Raw genomic sequence first — 19,801 nt, 5'->3', positions numbered from 1 at the left:
ATAATTATTGGAATTAAAATATGTGTAAAAATAAATTCTTTTATTTTGAAAATATTCCCAGACTCACCAGGAACTCGTCTCGGATGAAGAACTTGGCTCTCGTCACTCTCGGGTCTTCGCCAGGTTCCGGGGTTGCTGAAACAGAAGAGACGCGTCGTGTTAAGGGGTCCCCGTGGATCAGGAGGTCTCTGGACGCCCCCCGGCGTCGAACCACTAACCTTCATTTGGTATGGTGTAGCGAGCGTATTCGGGAAAGTAGTCTTCGATTTTGGATTTTCCAGCTAATACCTTCTCGGCGAGCATGTCCTGCTTGTTGAGGAACAAGATCACCGATATAGTGCGTAACCACCTGGAACACAAGGGGGCGCCAGTGAGACACAATGAGAACACACACCTCAGTTCATGTCGTTGTTTTGTTGATGATCAGTTACGACGTCAATACAACTGACTTTAACACTGTTCTCTGCATTTGAGGCCCAACAATTAAAATAATCAACATTGTAAGTAAGTCATTTATATTTATAAAGCTCTTTTCTAGACCAGGGTCACAGAGCACTTATGTATTTATGTTTAACAAAAGGAATTAATTACAAAGAAACACATTTATTTATGGGTTCTCTTGCAGCTTAAAGCAAATTTAAATTTAATTTACGAACAACTCAAACAACTGAATAAATGTTATTGGATATTTTGAGATCTGAAACCATTACTTATCTTTTGTTCACATTTTTAACACTTTAAAAAAATATATTTAAGACATTGTAATGCCTGTTATGGCCTCTTCATACATTTATACACAAAAGTAAAACCTTGTAAGACTTTTAATGCATCCAAGGGAACCCTGAAGAACACAATGTCTCTTTATTGTCATTTCCAATGAATTAATATTGTATTAATGTAATATAATTGTATTGTTATTTTTACACTGACCAATACAAACAAGGAAAAAAATATAATTTTCTGTTACAAATAAATAATAATATTGAGACAATGCTGTACATTTAAATACTGTATTTATAAATCATTAAATTAATAAATAAATAATGTTAAATGTAAAATAAAAAATAAAATAGATGCAGGGTTCTGTTGACAGCCATTAAATGTTAACAAAATAAATATGTTCTCTATCGTTTTCTTTGTATTATATTAGATTTGTGTATAGAAAACTTGAGGGAAGAGTCGTCACCTGTTGTTCCAAATACTGCGGAAGAGGTCCAGAGCTTCTCGTAGCCGGTTGGTGTTGTTGTCTTCCCTTATTACCATGTTGTAGCTGCTGCTGGCCACCACGAAGATGATCGCAGTCACGTCTGCGGGGACACAAGAGATACGGTCACACGTCGCTCCCCTGAAGGTGGCGCTACCGAGGCGTTTGTTTTTTTCTCTCACCGTTAAAGCATTGGATCCATTTTCTCCTCTCGTCTCTCTGGCCTCCGACATCAAACATGCTGCGGAAGCACAAACGCACACATTGTCGCTTCGAGGAAAGACTCACAACGGTGGCCAGGAGTTGTTGTGTAACTTACTGAAAGTTGACTTTGTCTACTTGGAACCGCGTCTCGAAAATCCCTGAAGTTAAAACTCTGCAGCGTAGCAAGTCCTGTGGAACGAGCGCATGGTTAGAGTCGAGGAGTGTGTGTGTGTGTGTGTGTGTGTGTGTGTGTGTGTGTGTGTGTGTGGTCAGCTGACTCACCTGGTCTGTGGGGGTGTAGTCGCTCTGTCTTACCGAGTCGATTCTGTCCAGGAAACTGCGGAGACACAAAGGTGACGACAACGTAAAACACCAGAAGACGACGACAGTCCAGGATATTTTGCCACAATTAAAAACATCCGTTTGAAATATATTAATTTATCGCAACAATTTTTGCTCAAAAGAAAAGAAAAACACATTTTGTGGTTTGTTTCTCTCTCCCTCTCTTAACAAGTGCAGATGTGGTCATAATGTTTCCGTCTTAAGGCTTTTAAAACTTCCACAAGCTTTATTGCCGCTGTGGCGCGCGTTGGCCACAAGAGGGCGCCGGCGCCCGGTCTGGTCTATTTTTGGGTCTTGGTTGCGTAAGGTGGCGCTGAGGAGGTGAGACAGCTCTGCTGCGAGCAGCTGGGCCTCGGTGCTGCTCAGGCAGACAGATGTGGGACACCCGGGAAAAACCTCGGGCCGGCATCAAGCCGGACGGTCTGGACGACACACACACACACACACACTCACACACTCACACACCTCGGCGAAGGAAGAAACGTGGCGAGTGCAGTTCAATAACAAGTCAGGAGGTTAAATATGTGTCGGGTCGTCTTTTTCGGAGCAGACGACAGCTGCGGCGCGTTAGCGGAATATAGGTTGTGAAAGTGGACCAGCAACAGGCGCCCTGGTCTCTCCCCGATGTCTGCGGTTTTGGGTCACGTGACCCGTCGACGTGGCCACGTGACACTTGACTTCAGGGGTCACAACTTTTTTCTCTCTTCCCTCCTTCAAACGGTGGATGAAAGTAAGAGAATCGATGAGTCTTCCCCGTCGGCGCGTGTGACCTCTGGCTTCTACCCGACGACCTCGTTCTGTCCCGCTGTGGCGTGCGAGTGGATCTGGGTTAAGTTCGTCTGCAGATCCTTTGGTGTGGACTCGCGGGTCCAAGACACGCTCAGAGTCAACATGAGAGGAAAAAATAAAAAATCTGTCCCTGGTTTTAGTCAAATATCACCGTCACTGTACCCTACGACCCTGGCTAGCCGGGACCGGGAGTGACAGTTAAGTCGAGGCAGAAGATCAGCTTTTTATCTCCCCTCATCCTGCACTTAGACGTGTGAAAACTAAAACAAAAGTAGGTTTTAAGATTGTAAACAAGTTTTTGTTTGTGATCTATTTCATGTAAACATTGTATTTTGAAGCATTAAAAATGATAACATAAGTATTTTGGGTCATTTTAAACTAAAACTTTCATTCATTTTATTATTTAAATAATCTTAAATTAAATAAAATGACCATTTGTTATTGAAAATATATATATATATATATATATAATTGATTAAATACACTGTAACAAGCATGTCCAAAGTCCTACCAGCGGGCCTTTTGGGGCCCCGGCAGATTTTTAACCAGCCCTTGGTCTCGGTTTGAAACTATATTATTTAACCATAAAATATCAAACTTAAAAAAAAAGTTTATAAAAGTTTTTAAATGCCACAGAAACTTTTCATGACAAGATTAAAGTAAAATAAAGACAAAGTGAAGCTGCCAAGAGTCGATGCTAACGTTTTGTATTAGTATTTTGTATTATTATATTGAGGCTTTTATTTTGAAGTTCTGGATGAGATGACTCTTGGTGTTAAGTCACTGTCCATCGTTGACCGCCGTCTATTTTTCACTTTATCAAAAAAAAGACGATATTTAATTGCTTCTTTTTTTTCAACTATCATTAAAAATTCTGAATTGCTAGCTAAGCTAGCGGCTAACAGTGCTAGCTAGAATCGTTCAATGTTATATTATAATGTCATGTTTTAGAGACTTGAAGTAGAGTTTATGTCGTGTTGACTCAAGTACTTGTTCAACATGTACCAACAGATCCACTCAAGACTCAATGACAGGTACTGACCACTGCAGGGAAACAAAAAGGAGCTTCAGTTCAGTAGCTTTGGTTCCGACAAGCGCGCGATGAGCCGTGGTGACAATCTAGACTTCCGAGGGTTTCCTCCGCCAGAGTGTGCGGTGGTGACCTACATCTCCATCGCACTAATAAAAACAACCAAAAAAACGCCAATTTTGCTACTTTTAAACGTGGCCCCGCCTCGGCCCCTGCCGGAGAAACTAGTGCACACAACAGTGTTTGCTCAATAACTCCACGCCCCGTCTTCAAACACAGGGAGACAGCGAGTCGGCGGCATGAATAAATCTTGTGACTTGTACTCCATTTTTTTTTTTTTTTTTCTCAGCCCAACCGCACTCTGACACCGACACTCGCACCATCCTTTACTGGAAGTGGGACACAAACACGAGGAGCCGTTGAAACGTAAGACGACACACAAACCACCTCCAGTTCTTCCACTCGCTGCAACAATATCGTTCATTTATTTTCAGATCGGCCTGAAAAAAAAAAAAAACGGAGTGAGGTTGTAATTACCGAGCGCTTCGTGACCGTCATGTGACAGGAGTCGCACCGGAGTGAGACACAAAAACACACTAAAAATAAAACTTTTTTTTTTGATCATCCAGAGTTTATCAAAAGTTTTTCTTTTTGCGGGGGTTAGTTTTGGTATCTGCAGCTGTTTTTCAGCGGCGGCTGCAAATAGACACGTGGTTTTCCTGTCCGGAGGTTTTTCTTAAATTCTATTCTCAAAATAAACTTTGTTTGATGTGGACGTTTAGTCATCCGGGATAAAACGGGCCTTGTGTTCCTGAGTCATTACGAGGCTCGCTCCGATCCAGCCTTTCCATTGGCCGGGCGACGACGGCACGTCTTTCTCAACGACTGCCGACAAACTTCTGCTTCTGAGGCGAGCGGTGGTTAGAGGTTTGAAGAAAATACACTTGAACGTTGCAATATTTTATACTGTATCGATATATAACAGCACTAGATGGATTCTATATGGCATTTTCATCATAGTTATTTTATTGTTTATATTTCAAGAAACTGTGTAAAATAGTCATTTTAAAGTTGAAATTAAACGGCTGCTAGAGGGCAGCAGTCATTACGTCATCCATAGCTTTAGGAACAATGATGACGGCGATGACTGAGGACGAGAGGATACAGTGACTCCAGCATCTTCTAAAGCTGATGTTTGGACATATTTTGGTTTGAAAACAAATGAAAGCAGTTACGACTTCGTCAAGAGTCATGTGGTCTGTAAATACTACAACACCAGAGTCAAGTACTCGACAATAATACACATATATCCTTGTTACTACAGTATCACTATATATCGTATTGTTGCCCCTGTACTGTGATAAGTATCCTACCTAGTGGTGATATGTGAAGGCTCAACTAAAGGACAGAAATTATATAAATAAACTTTATTAATCTAGTCAAAGGGTCCATGGATGGGGGGGTGGGTTCCACATAACGCCCTCTTTAACTAGTTCCCGGGCTGCAGCTGGACGGTGGAGGCCCCGGGTCGCCTCCTAACCAGACCTCCGATAGGCCACGAAGCGGGAAACTACAGCGTTGTCGTCTGCATGTGAGCTCAGATAAAGCATGCAGCCGCCGAGTCACATGACGCCGGGAGACAGTGAACCACTGCAGCTCTGACCTGAAGGCTGGAAAAGTCCCGGCGACTGAGGGGGGGGGGAGGAGGTGGACCTTCAGCCGGCCCGGCCGCTCGCAGGCTCATGTGCTCACTTGGTAATTGGGTTGACTTTTTACAAATAGTGGGCCGTCTTTAATTAGCAGAGCAGAGGAGCCGATCAATAGTTTCCATATTTTGAAGCGCTCGGTAATGGACTTTCACATTAGGCTGCAGCCGACTGTGACAGCGCCGGAGCGCCCGCCGAGGAAACGCCGGTCCAACTGGACCTACAGCGGAAAATCATTTCAAACTATTTCACTTGGATCAGCTGTGGAGCGAAGGTGTTGTCCGGGCAACTGTTGAAACATGGCTTCAAAACAAAGAGTTTGTTTGTGAAAACTCATGAATTATGTTTTAAAAAAAAATTAAAACGGAGAGATTTTCAAAGTAAAAGCATCTAAAGTAGTCAAAAATACTTTACTTTTGGTTTATGCCAGCTACTTTTCGCGTATTTAATTCTTCATCCTAGTTATTTTATTGTTTATACTTCAGCAAAGTATGTATACATTCAAATATATATATATTTTTTTAATTTACAATTTACATGCAAAGCGTTTGTACATTTGTGTCGCAATTAAACTTCCGGCCCCTAGATGGCAGCAGTAATAACTTCCTCCGCAGCTAAAAGGAACAACGAAAGAATGCAAGATCCCGGCGATGACTGAGGACAAGAGGATACAGTGACTCCAGTTGCTTTTAAAGCTGATGTTTGGACATATTTTAGTTTTAAAACAAATGAAAGCAGTTACAACTGAGGACGAGAGGATACAGTGACTCCAGCAGCTTTTAAAGCTGATGTTTGGACATATTTTGGTTTAAAAAAAAAATGAAAGCAGTTACGACTACGTCAAGAGTCATGTGGTCTGTAAATTCTGCAACACCAGAGTCAAGTACTCGTCAATACTACAAATTTTATCCTACAGTATCACAATATGTGGTATTGTTAACCCTGTATCATGACTATCTTTAGGTGACATTTAATCTCAAATATAAATATCAAGAATTTGGAACAAACTTTGTAGAAGTTGTATAGTTTCACTCTAAAATAGAGTCAAACAAATGATTTAGCCATTTTAAAAATATACATTTTTTAGTTATATCGGAGGTACACGTAGGAATCCCTAAACATCAGAGCTAGAAACCAAAAAAGGATTTGCTTCAAAGCGGGACCTACGACCAACCAGCATGTCTTTTACGATGTTAAGAAGAATGTATTATTTTGTATCTACGGTGAAGAACTGAGGATCAGTGGAATTTGAGTTACAAGACTTTGAGTATATCTCAGAAGATCCATGAACAAACCGATTAGAACTTTGTCAAAGACTGGCCCGGGTGACTATTGTCCCAGTTTCTGCCTTAAAGATACTCGATACAAATAAGGATTTAGCGACAAACCTGACAACTTTTGTTTCATAATTAAAGCAAAAATGCTTAAAAGCAGCTTCTTTTTTTTTTAAGACCAGAGATTTACTGAGCGTGGATGAATTCTGGAAAGCTGCGAGCCTCAATTCTTCCGTCCAAACAGGAACTCGGAGCAGTCTGGGAGATGGATCTGAAAATCCATCACCGGCTCAGTGGGTACTCGCTAAATATAGGAGCGCGAACGGAGACTCTCCTGAAAGTAAAACGGAATCTTGTGTAAACAAAAGAGTCTGCTCTGCCTCAAGGCCGCCGAGGCCGCCTTCCAGTCCAACCTTCTTCTGAGAGACGTCGTAGAAAGATGAAAAATGCATTGTAATGCCATTTTGTCTCTGCTCAGTGTCTGCACGGGCCATTACATTAGCCCGGCTATATATAGAGCAGCGCTCGCATGGAAGCCGGGGCCGCGGACGTCGTCTCACCGATTCGTTTTAAAAGGTGAACACAACCTGTTGCTGCTCACTCGCGGCGGCAAACACAGGTAGACGAGCGTGAACGCGTCTATTTTTAGCTCGTCAAAGGTCGATCATCAGTCAGCAGTAAAGTTGTACGACGACAAAGATCCTCCATGTTTGACTAGCATGTGTCGACGCTGAACTGACAAGAAACACTTTAAGAAGAAGACGTTGAATGATCCAAAACTAACTTGTTTTAATTAACATTTGAAATAAACTCATTTTAGTTCATTCTTGTAGCATTTCCTCTAAATCAAACGTGTCAAACTCTAGGCCCAGCAACGCATTTTTATGTGGGATTTAACAAGCTTTAAAATAATTTTAAAAATACTGATATAGTGATCAACTGTTTGCTAGCATTGTGAGAGATTAGGGGTTTAACAAAATATTCATACTTTTTAATATGACGATACCGTGTCATCATTCAACAACACTGTATCGATTATTATCGATTATGAATATAATTGTTTAGTTTTTTGCAATCAAAAATATTTATAGAAATACTTTAGTGTGTATATATATATATATATATATATATATATATATATAAATTTACAGCCACCAGGTGCATCCGCCACAGCTAAAGAAACAAAGAAATTCTGCTAGATCATGAAGATGACTGAGGACGAGAGGATACAGTGACTCCAGCAGCTTTTAAAGCTGATGTTCATGTTTTGGTTTGAAAACAAATGAAAGTAGTTACGACTTCATCAAGAGTCATGTGGTCTGTTAATTCTGTAACACAAGAGACAAGTACTCGACAATACTACACGTATATCTTGTTACTACAGTATCACAATGTATCGTATTGATTCCCCTGTATCGCGATACGCATTGTATCATACACCGATTGAAAGTTTCACCAGTTTTATATCAAGCAGTGATGGAAAATATGAGGATGGAGTTATTGACTGGGCAACAAATGTAAAGTACATTATATTCTAGACCCAAATTGTGATTAACATTTTGTCCCCTCGTGTAATTGAGTTTGACTCCGCTGCTCTACTTATGAACGTCCAGGAGTCTCCGTCTTGATGGGTCTTGTTCGAGTGTGTTTCTACGTTTGTTTTGATAGTTTTAACTTCATTTTCCTCGCTACGTCAAATGTTTTTTCTATACTTCAATCCAACAATTTAATTAAGAGTTCTGATTCAAGTAATCGAGTAAAGGTTTTGTTCCTGGAACACTTTACTACATTGAAAAAAAAAAAAAAAAAAAGTCTTTCAAAGTCTGACAGCAGCCAATAAATTAAATGTTCTTACACAACATGCGGTTCCAGGAAATCACTGTTCAAGTGACGAGAGATCAAACAAAAATATCTCAAATATTCTTTCATAGACTTCATTTTACATTGAACAACACTGTTTAACCAAAAAACAATCAATAATTACTAGATTGTTTGAATAATCAAGAGTATAAAAATCAAGGAAGTAATTTGAGAATCATCAATGAAAAACTGAAACATCAACCATCAACATATTATTCGATTAACCAGCATTATTACCATGAAATAAAATCAAGTTTAAGAGTTTTACAAATATATTGCAATTCAATTAAAAAGTTAGACTTTGCCACCATGACTCTATTTTATGTTAGAGCTAAAACTTTTCAATGTTTTTCAAAACAACACAATATACTGAGGATATAAAAAAAAGAAGAAGTTCTTAATTATACGACGCTAAGAACTCAGAACTGAATTCCTGTCTGGGCCTGTCCTGTTTGTGTAATACCTTAACCGCCCTCTGGGAGGCGTCCTTTCGCTCCTTCTGTTTACATCCTACAATTCACACTGACCCTGCCTGCTTTTCACAGCTGGGTTCCCATGGCAACCTCAGTCAGACCACACTGCTCCCTCGGTCGCCCTCCCGCCATCACTTCCCGAGCCGGGGCTTCACCTCCTCCAGTCCCCAGATCCCAAAGATCCAGGTCCGACCTGAGACGGCGTCAGGCCGGTGTCATTCCAGTTGAGAGCTGAACCCTGGTGATAATTGATGAGGATGTTGCCAGTCATGGAGCAGTTAACACGAGTCCCGTGAGAGGAGCCGAGGCCACGGTGAGGCAGACTGGAAAATGACACTTCAGGATGGAGCGCGGCGAGTCCAACCAGCGTCCAAAACATCCGTCGTCAAAACACTCGCGAAAAACGATTAAAAAAGCGGAGGTCCAGTCTTTCTTGAGCATTAAAGTTGATTTTAAATCGAGGAACAACATCCAGGATAGACTTTTAGAGACGGAACAACAACTGGCCTTGAATATGAAGTCTGTCAATCTCGTCAAGTAGTATATGAATGTAGCGAAGAAGAGAATGCAGCCATGGCGGAAAGGAACAACGTTTCTGTGAAGCTAACCAACTGTTGTTTATAACTTTAAATTGTATTAATAGTTTATTTTTTTATACTGCTTTTACAGACAAACACTCTGGTTTCCTCCCATAGTCCAGTATGAAGAACTAAACCTACTTTTGAACTTCGTAATGGTGTCGTAGTTTTTGTGTCATTTGACAAAAACAGATTCAAGTCAAAAGAAAGAAAATATAATCCTACAAACTAAAGTACTTTTAATGAAAAAATGATAAATACAATGATGAAAAACATAACGACACAAAACTGCAAAGGTAAGTTTCATTTAAATGTACAATTATTATTTTTTAATTTTATGATTAACTCTAAAAATTGAAGTCACAGAATATATTATATTATAAAATAATTGAATAAAATGTACACGAAGCTGGTTCTGTTACTGTTTGTAATTATCAATTAAAAACATTCTACAGTGAAAACTATTGTCTATTTTCTTATTATGTAACTTAATTTTGTTAAACTGGTTCTTTTGGTTTTTGCCACATTATATAAGCTCGAAAACATAATTTTTTTAAATGTGTAATAAGTGTGTTAAAATTTAATTGAAGTTTTCTGAATGCATTATGAATGCCATTGTAAATATAATTATTATTGAGTAATTGTAGAATTATAATTTGACAAACGTACATTTTGAAAGTTATTTCAACTTGTTTCAATAGTAAAAAAAATAAAAATTATAATAAATAATATGATTGAACAGATGATGTTTACACCGATATAAATTTATTTTTGGGCAGGTTTGTGACACTAGTACTAGTTGACTTTTGACACTGGTCATCTTGAGGAGCTCCAATGCTCAGTGTTTGACCTTAAAAAAAAAGAAAAAAAAAGCAAATACACAACAACGACACGACACCTTCCTGCACTTGTGTAACCTGCTGCAGCTGAACAAATAATTCCTCGTGTGGCAAATTAAAACAAGCGCGACCTCTTTCCTGGTCGTCTCTCGACGAAGCGAGCGGACCAGGAAGTGAACCAGAAAAGCTAAGCCCGCGAGCTAAAAAGAACCCTCTGCCGGGGCCTGGTACCGATGGAAAACGGGCCTTTCCAGCTCGAAAAGCGTCCCGGGGCGAACGCCTCGACCGAAAAGGGGAAGTACAAAAGGGATTCTATAAATAGCTCGCTCGCTCCTCTGGCCACATTCCACAGGAGGTGAAAGTTGAATCCCCCCGTTCTAAAAGGGCGACCTTTGGCTATAAAGGTGTGGCCCGGACCCCATGCTAGCACGTTAGCTAGCAAAGGGCCCTGTGATGCTAACACATGTAGCCGGGGTCCAGTTTGAGGTTGAAGGGAGGACTCTGGGATTCATACGGCGTTTTTGTTTGTGAGTGAGTGTTCGGAGGGGGGGTCTTGATGTGGACCCGGACCCGGCGAGCACAGAACCGACGGTTCGTGTCTCACCTTCTGCTACTGACCTTCCCTTTGTTTACAGCGCATTGCCGGGATACTCCCTTTGATTCGGCTGCGCACACGTGACCCTCCGCCAGTTTCTGCTCTGCAGTGCTGCTAAAAATAGCCACAGCTTGCCCTGGCTCCACTGCTAGTTTACATAAGCTCTGAGGAGGGGGGGGGGGGGCGACGGAGGGGGGAGAGTGGGGAGGGATGGTGTGGTGGTGGGGGGGGGCTCAGTCAAGAGAGAGAGAGAGAGAGAGAGAGAGGGAGCAGAGGAGGAGGAGGAGAGTCGGGGGTTTTTTGAACGACCATTCCACAATCTCTGAGCAGAGAACCTGCAGCGCCACTGCTGTCCTCCAGCAGTCTGGTCAAGTGTGTGTGTGTGTGTGAGAGTGTGTGTGTGTGTGTGGTCGACAATCAGTAAGCAACTCCAAATTAAAAAAAAAAATCAAAAAAAAAAAAAGTGCTGCTCGGCGCCTCTCCATCTTTTAAAATGGACGCGCCATTTAACCCAAAAATAAAAAGATCTATTTTTAGCCACGATTCCCTCGTCTTAATGTGGAATGCAAATCCCCCCCCCACACCCTCTCCTAAACCCCCCCCTGCCCGCCGCCGCCGCCGCCGTCGACGCTGCAGCGCCTTCGCAACTTCGGGCGGATAATTCCGCCATTAAAAGCGCTTAATTCACAAAAAGTTGCCCGGCAAGATTTTTTGGGAAAGTGTGTGAGCGTTCGTGTGTGTGTGTGTGTGTGTATATATAGAACAATTCATTGATGTGTGTGACTCACAGAGGATGCATAAGCAGAGATGGACACACACACATTCACGTATACACACACACGTCTACACACACTGACATACTTCGACGATCACCCACTGCTTCTCACTTTCACGAATGATTATCCGAAGTATTTGATCAGATTCTTGCCTGTGAATTCAACGGATTTTACAATAATCTCATGATATAAAGGAACAAAAAAATATATTTTATCGTCGTCACGAGAACGTTATAAGAGAAGGGGGAATACCGAAGTGTTCCCAGGTCAACTGAGAGACATCCTCTCCAGTGTATGTCCTCGGTGTGCCCCGGGGCTTCCTCCCAGTTGTGTATCTAGAGCTCTGGAAACAACTTGTTTGATTTATTAGTGTTTGATGTTCTTGTAAAAATACAAATAACATTATTTCCCAGTAAAAGTCCAGCACAGAATTAACACCGGATACAAGATTTCCCAAATCTTATCTGTTAAACACATTTTTAATAGGGGTGTAAGTTAATATTGCGATCATTTTTATTCACAATATCGTACGATTAGTTTCCTAGAATCCAACTATTTATAAGAAACTAAACTTATTGTTATCCTAATAGATGGTATCACCAGATTCTTGTCCATACTCACCCCTAGTTTTTTTGTATTTTGCATATATTTCTTGTATATATTTTTATTCATGATACAGTATCAATATTCGACAACACTTTATCAGTTGTTTGTATTAACATGCAAATATTACAGTATAGCAGCCAAGAATTCTGTTCATTTGGTTTTCCATTTGCTTATCTAAACAAATGTGTGTATTAATCTCATGTGAAATACAAATATAGATCCTCAGTCTCTTCTTTGTTGTGTGTTGACAACCCTTTGATTTTCTTACATTAAAATTATCATTACAGTATTGCATTATATTGCAAAATATTGTATCTGTATCGCAATATTTAAGTAAATAAATCTCCAAATTCTTGTAATACACCAACATTTATTCGTTTTATTAAATAAAACTATTGGTCCATAAAAATACATTTAGACACCACCCTGTGAGTCGATCCTGGCTATTACAAAGACACCGTTTCTTTCCTGGGACCTCGATCTAGACCAGCATGTTGAGTTATAGCTTTACCGCCTCCTCACACATGATCGTAATCGATCAAATAAAAAACTTTTAACACAGGACACCTTTTAAAAGTTCTTTAACCAGTTTGACATTTCACGGGCGTCGAAAACCCGGGCGAGCTTCTGGTAACGACTGAAAACGGCTCGTCTTGTGACATGTAAGCATGCGACGCCGGGCAGCTTTAGGCTCCGAACGCCCAAACAGACAACAGAGATTTATAGATGCAGCGTCTACGACTTCTCGGAAGTTTAAAAAAAAGAAAAGAAAAAGTTGATGACATGTGCTACATCCTCTCCACCATCTCTCACAGGCCTCCAGAGGACGGCGCAGACAGAGCGACCGGGGTCCCACTGGGGGCTCCAACAACCTTAAGGACAGTGGCTTGTGTAGTCAGAGGCCCCGACTGAGCCTCCAGTGGATCAGATTCTTTCAGTTCGCTTTAAAAACCGCTCCCTCTTCTTTCCCCGGAAATCATGCACACGAGCACGCAAGCCACACATCGGGATTCAGACGCTCCCTCCCCATAGTGCCCCCTTTGATTAGTCCTCAGTCAGCTGACAGCAGGGTCATCTGATCCGAGCGAGGGAAACAAAGGTTTGTGATAATCTGGATTACCGCTTTCTACCGTTTCCCCTCCCGAATACATAGTATTTCAGGATTTTAGGTTCTTTATTCTTATGTTTACCTCGTCCTTTTGACCAAAATAATGATTCTAGGATAGAAATCTGAAGTCATATCATCAACGCTAAAAACATTACTTGTTGAATTCTTTATTGATACCTCAAAAAAATAGACAAAAACTCCTAAATATTATATCGAAGGTTTTGTGTTTCGCCTTCAGCTCGGGGCAACCTGTGGCCTTTTCTCCGTGTTGTCCCTGTGCTCGTGTGGGTTTACTGTGGGCACTCCAATTTCCTCCCATAGTTCAAAGGACTATTAATTTTTCCGTTGTGCGACTACTTATGTCCGGCAACCTGTTCGGGGTGTCCCCTGCCCTCTCACCCGGAGAGGCTGGGACAGACGACAGCATTATTAAAAAGCTAAATTCATTCATCCATGGAGCTAATCCTACCACTATTGAAGAAAGTTTGACTTCTTTCTTCCGGTGCATGGACGAATTTTAAAACCGGACAAAACTGTACGTTAAACAAGTTCCAGTCCTCTTTTTATCCTTCCTGATCACACGACCACAACTTCCGTATTGGTTTAGCTTCATGGCTCCTTCCCTCTGCCTGAATGAATACCTTTTAACAACTACAGATTCTGACTTTTAACCAAAAACGTACGGTTTAGTTAAAAAACAATGACAATAGAACTCTGCTGTCGTTGTGTGTCAGTTAAAGAAACAGTGTCTTTGCATTTTAAAAAACAATTAAGTAGTATAGAGGAAATAATGTTGGCAATAAAAGGAATAAAAATTGGTCAAAATGTGGTTGTAGAAATGTTTTTGTAAAAACATTTAGATTCATATCAACATTGAACACTTTAAATCATGGCTTTATTATGTCTATACATTTGGAGAGTTCATTAAATGGACACAAAAAGGTTCAAAGAACCATTAAGTCATCAACAAACTCCTTATAAAGTAGGAGACGTTTGTTCATGCGGCAGCTGAGGGATTATTAAGTGACAAAGTAGTTTAATGTGCCGTGAAAGACTTCACGAAAACGATCCATGTCACTTTTCAAATCCAGTTTTGACTTCTTTCAATTTGTCGTATGAATGAATAGTGTTATAAGGAACTAAATCTTAACACTTAAAACTGCGTTACTTGTTGTTAAACTGATGTTTTGATCAATGGGTCTTCACACAGATCCGAGATCAGCTGGACCAATCGCTCATTGAGCGACTCGAGGCGGGTCGGCGCCGTCATCCGGGGCCCGACTCTCGCTCCCTTCTCCAAGAGAAAAGAGGCTAAAAAGTGTTTGCGAAAGCGTAGCCCCTCTGTTTCTCCTGGCCCTTCAGGGGCCGGGGCCCGCCTGACAATGCCGTCCATTCTTAGTACTTTACAGCCCCAGATGACTGTGTCAGCAAACCCCGAGGCCGGCGACGAGAGTCCCGTGACCGGCTCTACACCCCGGCCCCGCCCCCCGGCCAAAGAGCCATAACGCTGGAGACGTGTCCCATGCCAGATGTATCACGCCGCGCTCGGCGCTAAATTCAGCAACATCTTCAACTTTTTTTTTTTTTAGCCAAACAACAAACACATGACCGGGATCGCAAAACCGACAACAAACCTCATAGGAAGTTACATCTGAAGTGAAATGTTGTCGAGTGATTCGACCTGGTTAAGTGACACGTTTTCATGTTAAAGCTAAGCTAAGCTTAACTAGCAAACTTTCGTTTTAACCACATCCCAAAAAATGTAGTTCAATGTACGACGACACATTTCCTCACCGTAGTCTAATAAAAGATACATTTTAGTGACATGTTGGTTGGTTTAATGTAAAAATAACTTTAAACTTTAGAATTTCTTTTATTGTCGTTGCACAGAAAACACAGCAATGAAACTGGCAACGAAAAATTGTGTTGCTTGGCAACCGTTAAAAACACAGCAGAGAGATGTATATATAAAAATTATAAATATAAATAAGTTAAAAAGCTATTAAGCAGATGAACAACTAAACTTTAAACACCCAACTACTGTATTAAACACCCAACTACTGTATAGAACAGTTAATAAACTAAAAACAAAATGTAGCGCAAAGGTGTCAAAACTTTTTTGATGATAAAAACTGGGCCAAATATTAACAGAGACAACATACCAAGAGCCATAATTCAAAAATATGAAGCACAAATATCTTTCAGTTTAACACTGGATTGACAACTTCTTGCTCGACATTATGTCTGTTAAAATATACATGAAATGTCGTGTATCCTACATTCTCTGGTGGACTAGTAGGGTTTCAAAAACAGAGACCAAGGGCCGCATGAAATCCACTCAAAAGCACCGAATGGCTCCCGGGCTGTACTTTGGACTCGCCTCATCAAACAAACGACCACTTTCTCATCTTTCAACAACTTCCTTCTCTCGACATCCACTTTTTTTTCCCCCTTTTGAAAGTTCAAATGAATCAAAAGTTATTCTTTTTGGAGTCCACCAACAGTTTCTTAAGGCAATATTAATCCATTTCATTGCTTGTGACATATTTGTTCTTCTCATTGAAAGTTATGACAGTAAGATTTAGGAGTTCGAGTCACAAAAAACAAACGTGGCTCTATCTTTCACCGAAGTCTTCTTTTGGAAAAACCAGAGAAAACGACGCCTCGGTTTGTGAAGCCGGCGTCGGACACGGTTTAGCGCCGGTGTCCGACTGGAGGGACGAACACTTGTTAGAAAGCCAGGCTACACAAAAAAACATAGCGGCGAGTCAAATGTCAGATTTTGCCGTCAACACGACCAGCTTTTTTTTCACGATGGAACCAGCCGGACGAGGCTTTAAATAGCCGGGTGATCAATCAAACCGGCAGACACATATCTGTGCTCTTAAAACGTATAAATGTGAGATGCAGAGAGCAGATCAATGGGTGACAGGATTCCAAAAGCATCAATATGGACACGCTCTTTGGCATAACAAGCACTCGCTCTTATTTCCTGTGCCTTTGTCCGAGCGGCCTGTCAGAGCGAGGCCTGCTGGAAAAATATATATTTGCTGGTGGAAAAACAACAGGGATGAACCCGTTATTTATCAGCCTTTAAAGATCATTATAGTTGAATTCATGCATGTGATGTGATCTATTTGGAGCTTAAAGTTTAAATAAGTTCTATGTTTTCATCATCTCAGTTTTCAGAGGTTACCGTCTGCAACAAGTACTTTTTAATACGTAATTGGAATTTAAATGAATTTATGAAGTTATATCATACATTTAGTTACAATTTTCTGTCAGATATTGAACAATTTTTAGAAGTAAATGCCTCTACTTGTGTCCAACCATTTTCTAAATTCCAATTTAAAGTGACGTCGCAGGGGCAGCACCCGAGATAAAGAGGCCTGTGGATGTTTACTTAAAAACCTCTAAAGGAATAGAACAGTGTAACCTCTTCAAGCTTACAGAACGTTCTCTCCACATCTGTCCACCTCAGCACAAAGCAACGAAACTTGCAGTTTAGAAAAAATTAAAACTAACTAGGAACTACGATTGTGATGCGAGTCTACTCGTTTACAAATTTGCCTATTTTTATTTGTAAATGTCACTTTTTCAAAGATATTAATGTTGATATATACAGTTATACGAGCACTGAGACTGAACACACCGAGGAGCTGCATTCATATGACTTTAATATAACTACAACATCAAGTTTATTGAGAGTATTTAAGAGAGAAATCCTTCAAAACACTATTAAAATCTGGACAATTAAATAAAGATTTTTATGAAAATCAATTACATTATGTTAGACGTTATATGTTATGTCTTAGAAAAAAAAAAAACACCACCAAATCATAACCTTATCCACTCCTTCACAATGGTGCATTAAATAAGTCCTACACAAAATGTTATGCTAACAAGAATTCAAATAAATACAAAAAAAAATAAAATAAAATCGAGGCTAACTTCAGCTATTTTGAGCACAAAGGAGCGATGAACGGGAATCCAACCAGCAGAACCGACAACCGTGTCCATGACCATCGGATCATTTCCATTCTTGTAAACACGGCTACTAGTCATGACTGATGACACGGTTTAACAAAGTCAACTTTTTTCTAAGCGAACAGCCCGGGGAGGAGGGGAAGCGTTGCACAGATCTCTGGGTAATAAGCAGCGTCGGGAAAATTAAAAAAAGGTTCAGCTCTGAGGATCGGTCTGAAGGCATCTCAGTATAAGTTCAATCAGTTTTTAAATTTGTAGTGATGTCTCACCGCCAGATCAGACACACTCCAAAGAAAGCATTGTGCCGTGGAAGCACATGTATATTTAAGCACACATGTATTTAACACACATACAAACAAACTCCCCTTTTCCGTACAATTAGCCCCTTTGGCAGTGGAGTCCGAGAGTTTTACTACTTCCAGGAAAGTCAATGGGAACATGGCAGCTAGGTGTGTGAGCGACGAGGGGATGATGGCGAGAGAACCAAACATATAAGAGGCATCCATCAGGCGCGCCGACATCACAGGCACGTGCTCTCACTTCTCAGTTGGTTACTATAAAAGCTGAACTTGCGCCGCCGCATGCGAGGGCCGACGAGCCGGTGGCGGAGCCGGAGCCACATGATGCGTCTTCGCGCTGGTATTAATTACTTCCTTTGTGGGGCCGTGTTGTAAACGCTGGGCTTGATGATGATTTATTGGACGAATGTACGTCAAAGCGCGTCGCGGCTGCCGTCGGGGCCAATCGGGAGCCGTCGTATAGCTGACGGAGGAAGTGTTTCCATTGTATGCCGGACTATCAGTGGTTGGGCTTCTTCCGCGAGCCTCCGTGTCATCGACCGTCATCTCTTATTCCAAGATTTGTTGATTTTGCAAAGTAAGAGGAAGTTTGGTCGAGATAAAGGTCTTTAATCTAGTCACCGATTCTTCTATGAATGACACGCAACATTTGACTAGATCAGAAGGGCAAGGCTTTGTCTCTTCTATAAATCTAAAATACATTTTGTGTTTCGATGCGCCAAAGTAACTGGTTAGCATGTAGCTTTCATATTGTTAATGCATTATACAAACACCAGTGAAATTTAATGGGCTAAAGTTATGAGATTGATACAATGCTAATAGCGGTCTGAGAAAATATTGATACACTGGTAAAAAAAATCAAAAAAAAAAAAAAGTATGATACTGTACCGATAATCAATAGTACTGTATTTTTTTTTGGCTTTCAAATATTTTTTTCTCATAGTTATTTTATGGTAATTATTTCAATGAAATGGTTGTAAAATAAAATTATAAATATCTTTTATATATATATATATATATATATATATATTTTAATACACCATATATACTTAATTAATTAATTAATAACAGCTTTTCTATCATTTTTATGTTGCAATTCAACTTCCATTGGTAAGATGGCAGCACTCATTACATCCTCCACAGCTAAAGGAATAATGAAAATCCGATTCCGGCGATGACTGAGGACGAGAGGATACAGTAACTCCAGCAGCTTTTTAAGCTGATGTTTGGACACATTTTGGTTTAAATACAAATGAAAGCAGTTACGACTTCGTCAAGAGTCATGTGGTCTGTAAATTCTGCAACACCAGAGTCAAGTACTCGACAATACTACACATATATCCTTGTTCCTACAGTTTCACAATAAGTCATATTGTTGCATCTGTATGTTTAAGTTTTATGAATAGTTTTAGCCTTAAAATGGGCATTTTCTTGACTAGCAACTTAATAGAAATGATATCTAAACTCTAGAAAAGCATTGCTGCCAACGACCACGTTTCAAATGATATCCACAGAGAACAAACAAATCTCTCCGGAAAAACAGGGAATGGTCACTGAGCAATCCAAGTGTCTTAAAGAAGAATTGATCACGCATCATTATAACCACTAGTCCACCTGTGGCGTTAGCTTAGCCGTATTGTCAAGTCAACAAAGTTTTCGTTTATTCTGCAACATAAGCAAGAAAGACGAGACTCACGGCCACCCGTTTGAAAAGGCGATTCACGAGTGACTACCAACTACCGAGGATAGTCCGAAGAACACGCTGTGAGAACTTGGAGTCTCGGACCGTAAATAAAGAAACGGGATCACAACAAACGCTCGACAGTAGCGCCGTCACAGAGAGACCAGTCACATAACAACGAGCTACGCTTTACACTGGATGTGCTTCTGCGGCCATAATTCTAATCAGTCAATGTTTATTTGTGTCATAGGACAACTGTACGTTCCAAACTAGCTGGGAGCCTTTGATGGTTGGAGAGACAAAGTATTCTTTTCTGATAAGAAGAGCTCGCAGGCGGAGCAGGGCGCTCAGTCCCGACACGCTTCGCATGTTGCAAACAGCACACATATCCATCGTGAAGCAACCTTCATGTTGTACAAAAATGTCGTCTGGATCCAAATGATTCGGATT

At 40.6% G+C, this 19,801-nt stretch overlaps 1 protein-coding gene across 2 annotated transcripts in view; it reads right to left on the bottom strand.

The window, feature by feature from the left end:
- Positions 1-19,801, bottom strand: part of gnal2 (guanine nucleotide binding protein (G protein), alpha activating activity polypeptide, olfactory type 2) — a 51,698-nt gene that overhangs the window by 2,984 nt on the left and 28,913 nt on the right. For both annotated transcript variants that reach the window (XM_087810897.1, XM_087810898.1), the window contains exons 6-11: positions 1,691-1,745; positions 1,524-1,597; positions 1,387-1,445; positions 1,187-1,307; positions 219-349; positions 68-135 (exon numbers count right to left, since the gene is read on the bottom strand). In XM_087810897.1, coding sequence (XP_087667023.1) covers positions 68-135; positions 219-349; positions 1,187-1,307; positions 1,387-1,445; positions 1,524-1,597; positions 1,691-1,745 — 508 coding nt within the window. The remainder of the gene's footprint in view (positions 1-67; positions 136-218; positions 350-1,186; positions 1,308-1,386; positions 1,446-1,523; positions 1,598-1,690; positions 1,746-19,801) is intronic.

Source organism: Callionymus lyra, chromosome 16 (genome assembly GCF_982586985.1).
Source record: "Callionymus lyra chromosome 16, fCalLyr1.hap1.1, whole genome shotgun sequence".
NCBI lineage: Eukaryota > Metazoa > Chordata > Actinopteri > Syngnathiformes > Callionymidae > Callionymus > Callionymus lyra.
This window is presented reverse-complemented; position numbering and strand designations above follow the sequence as displayed.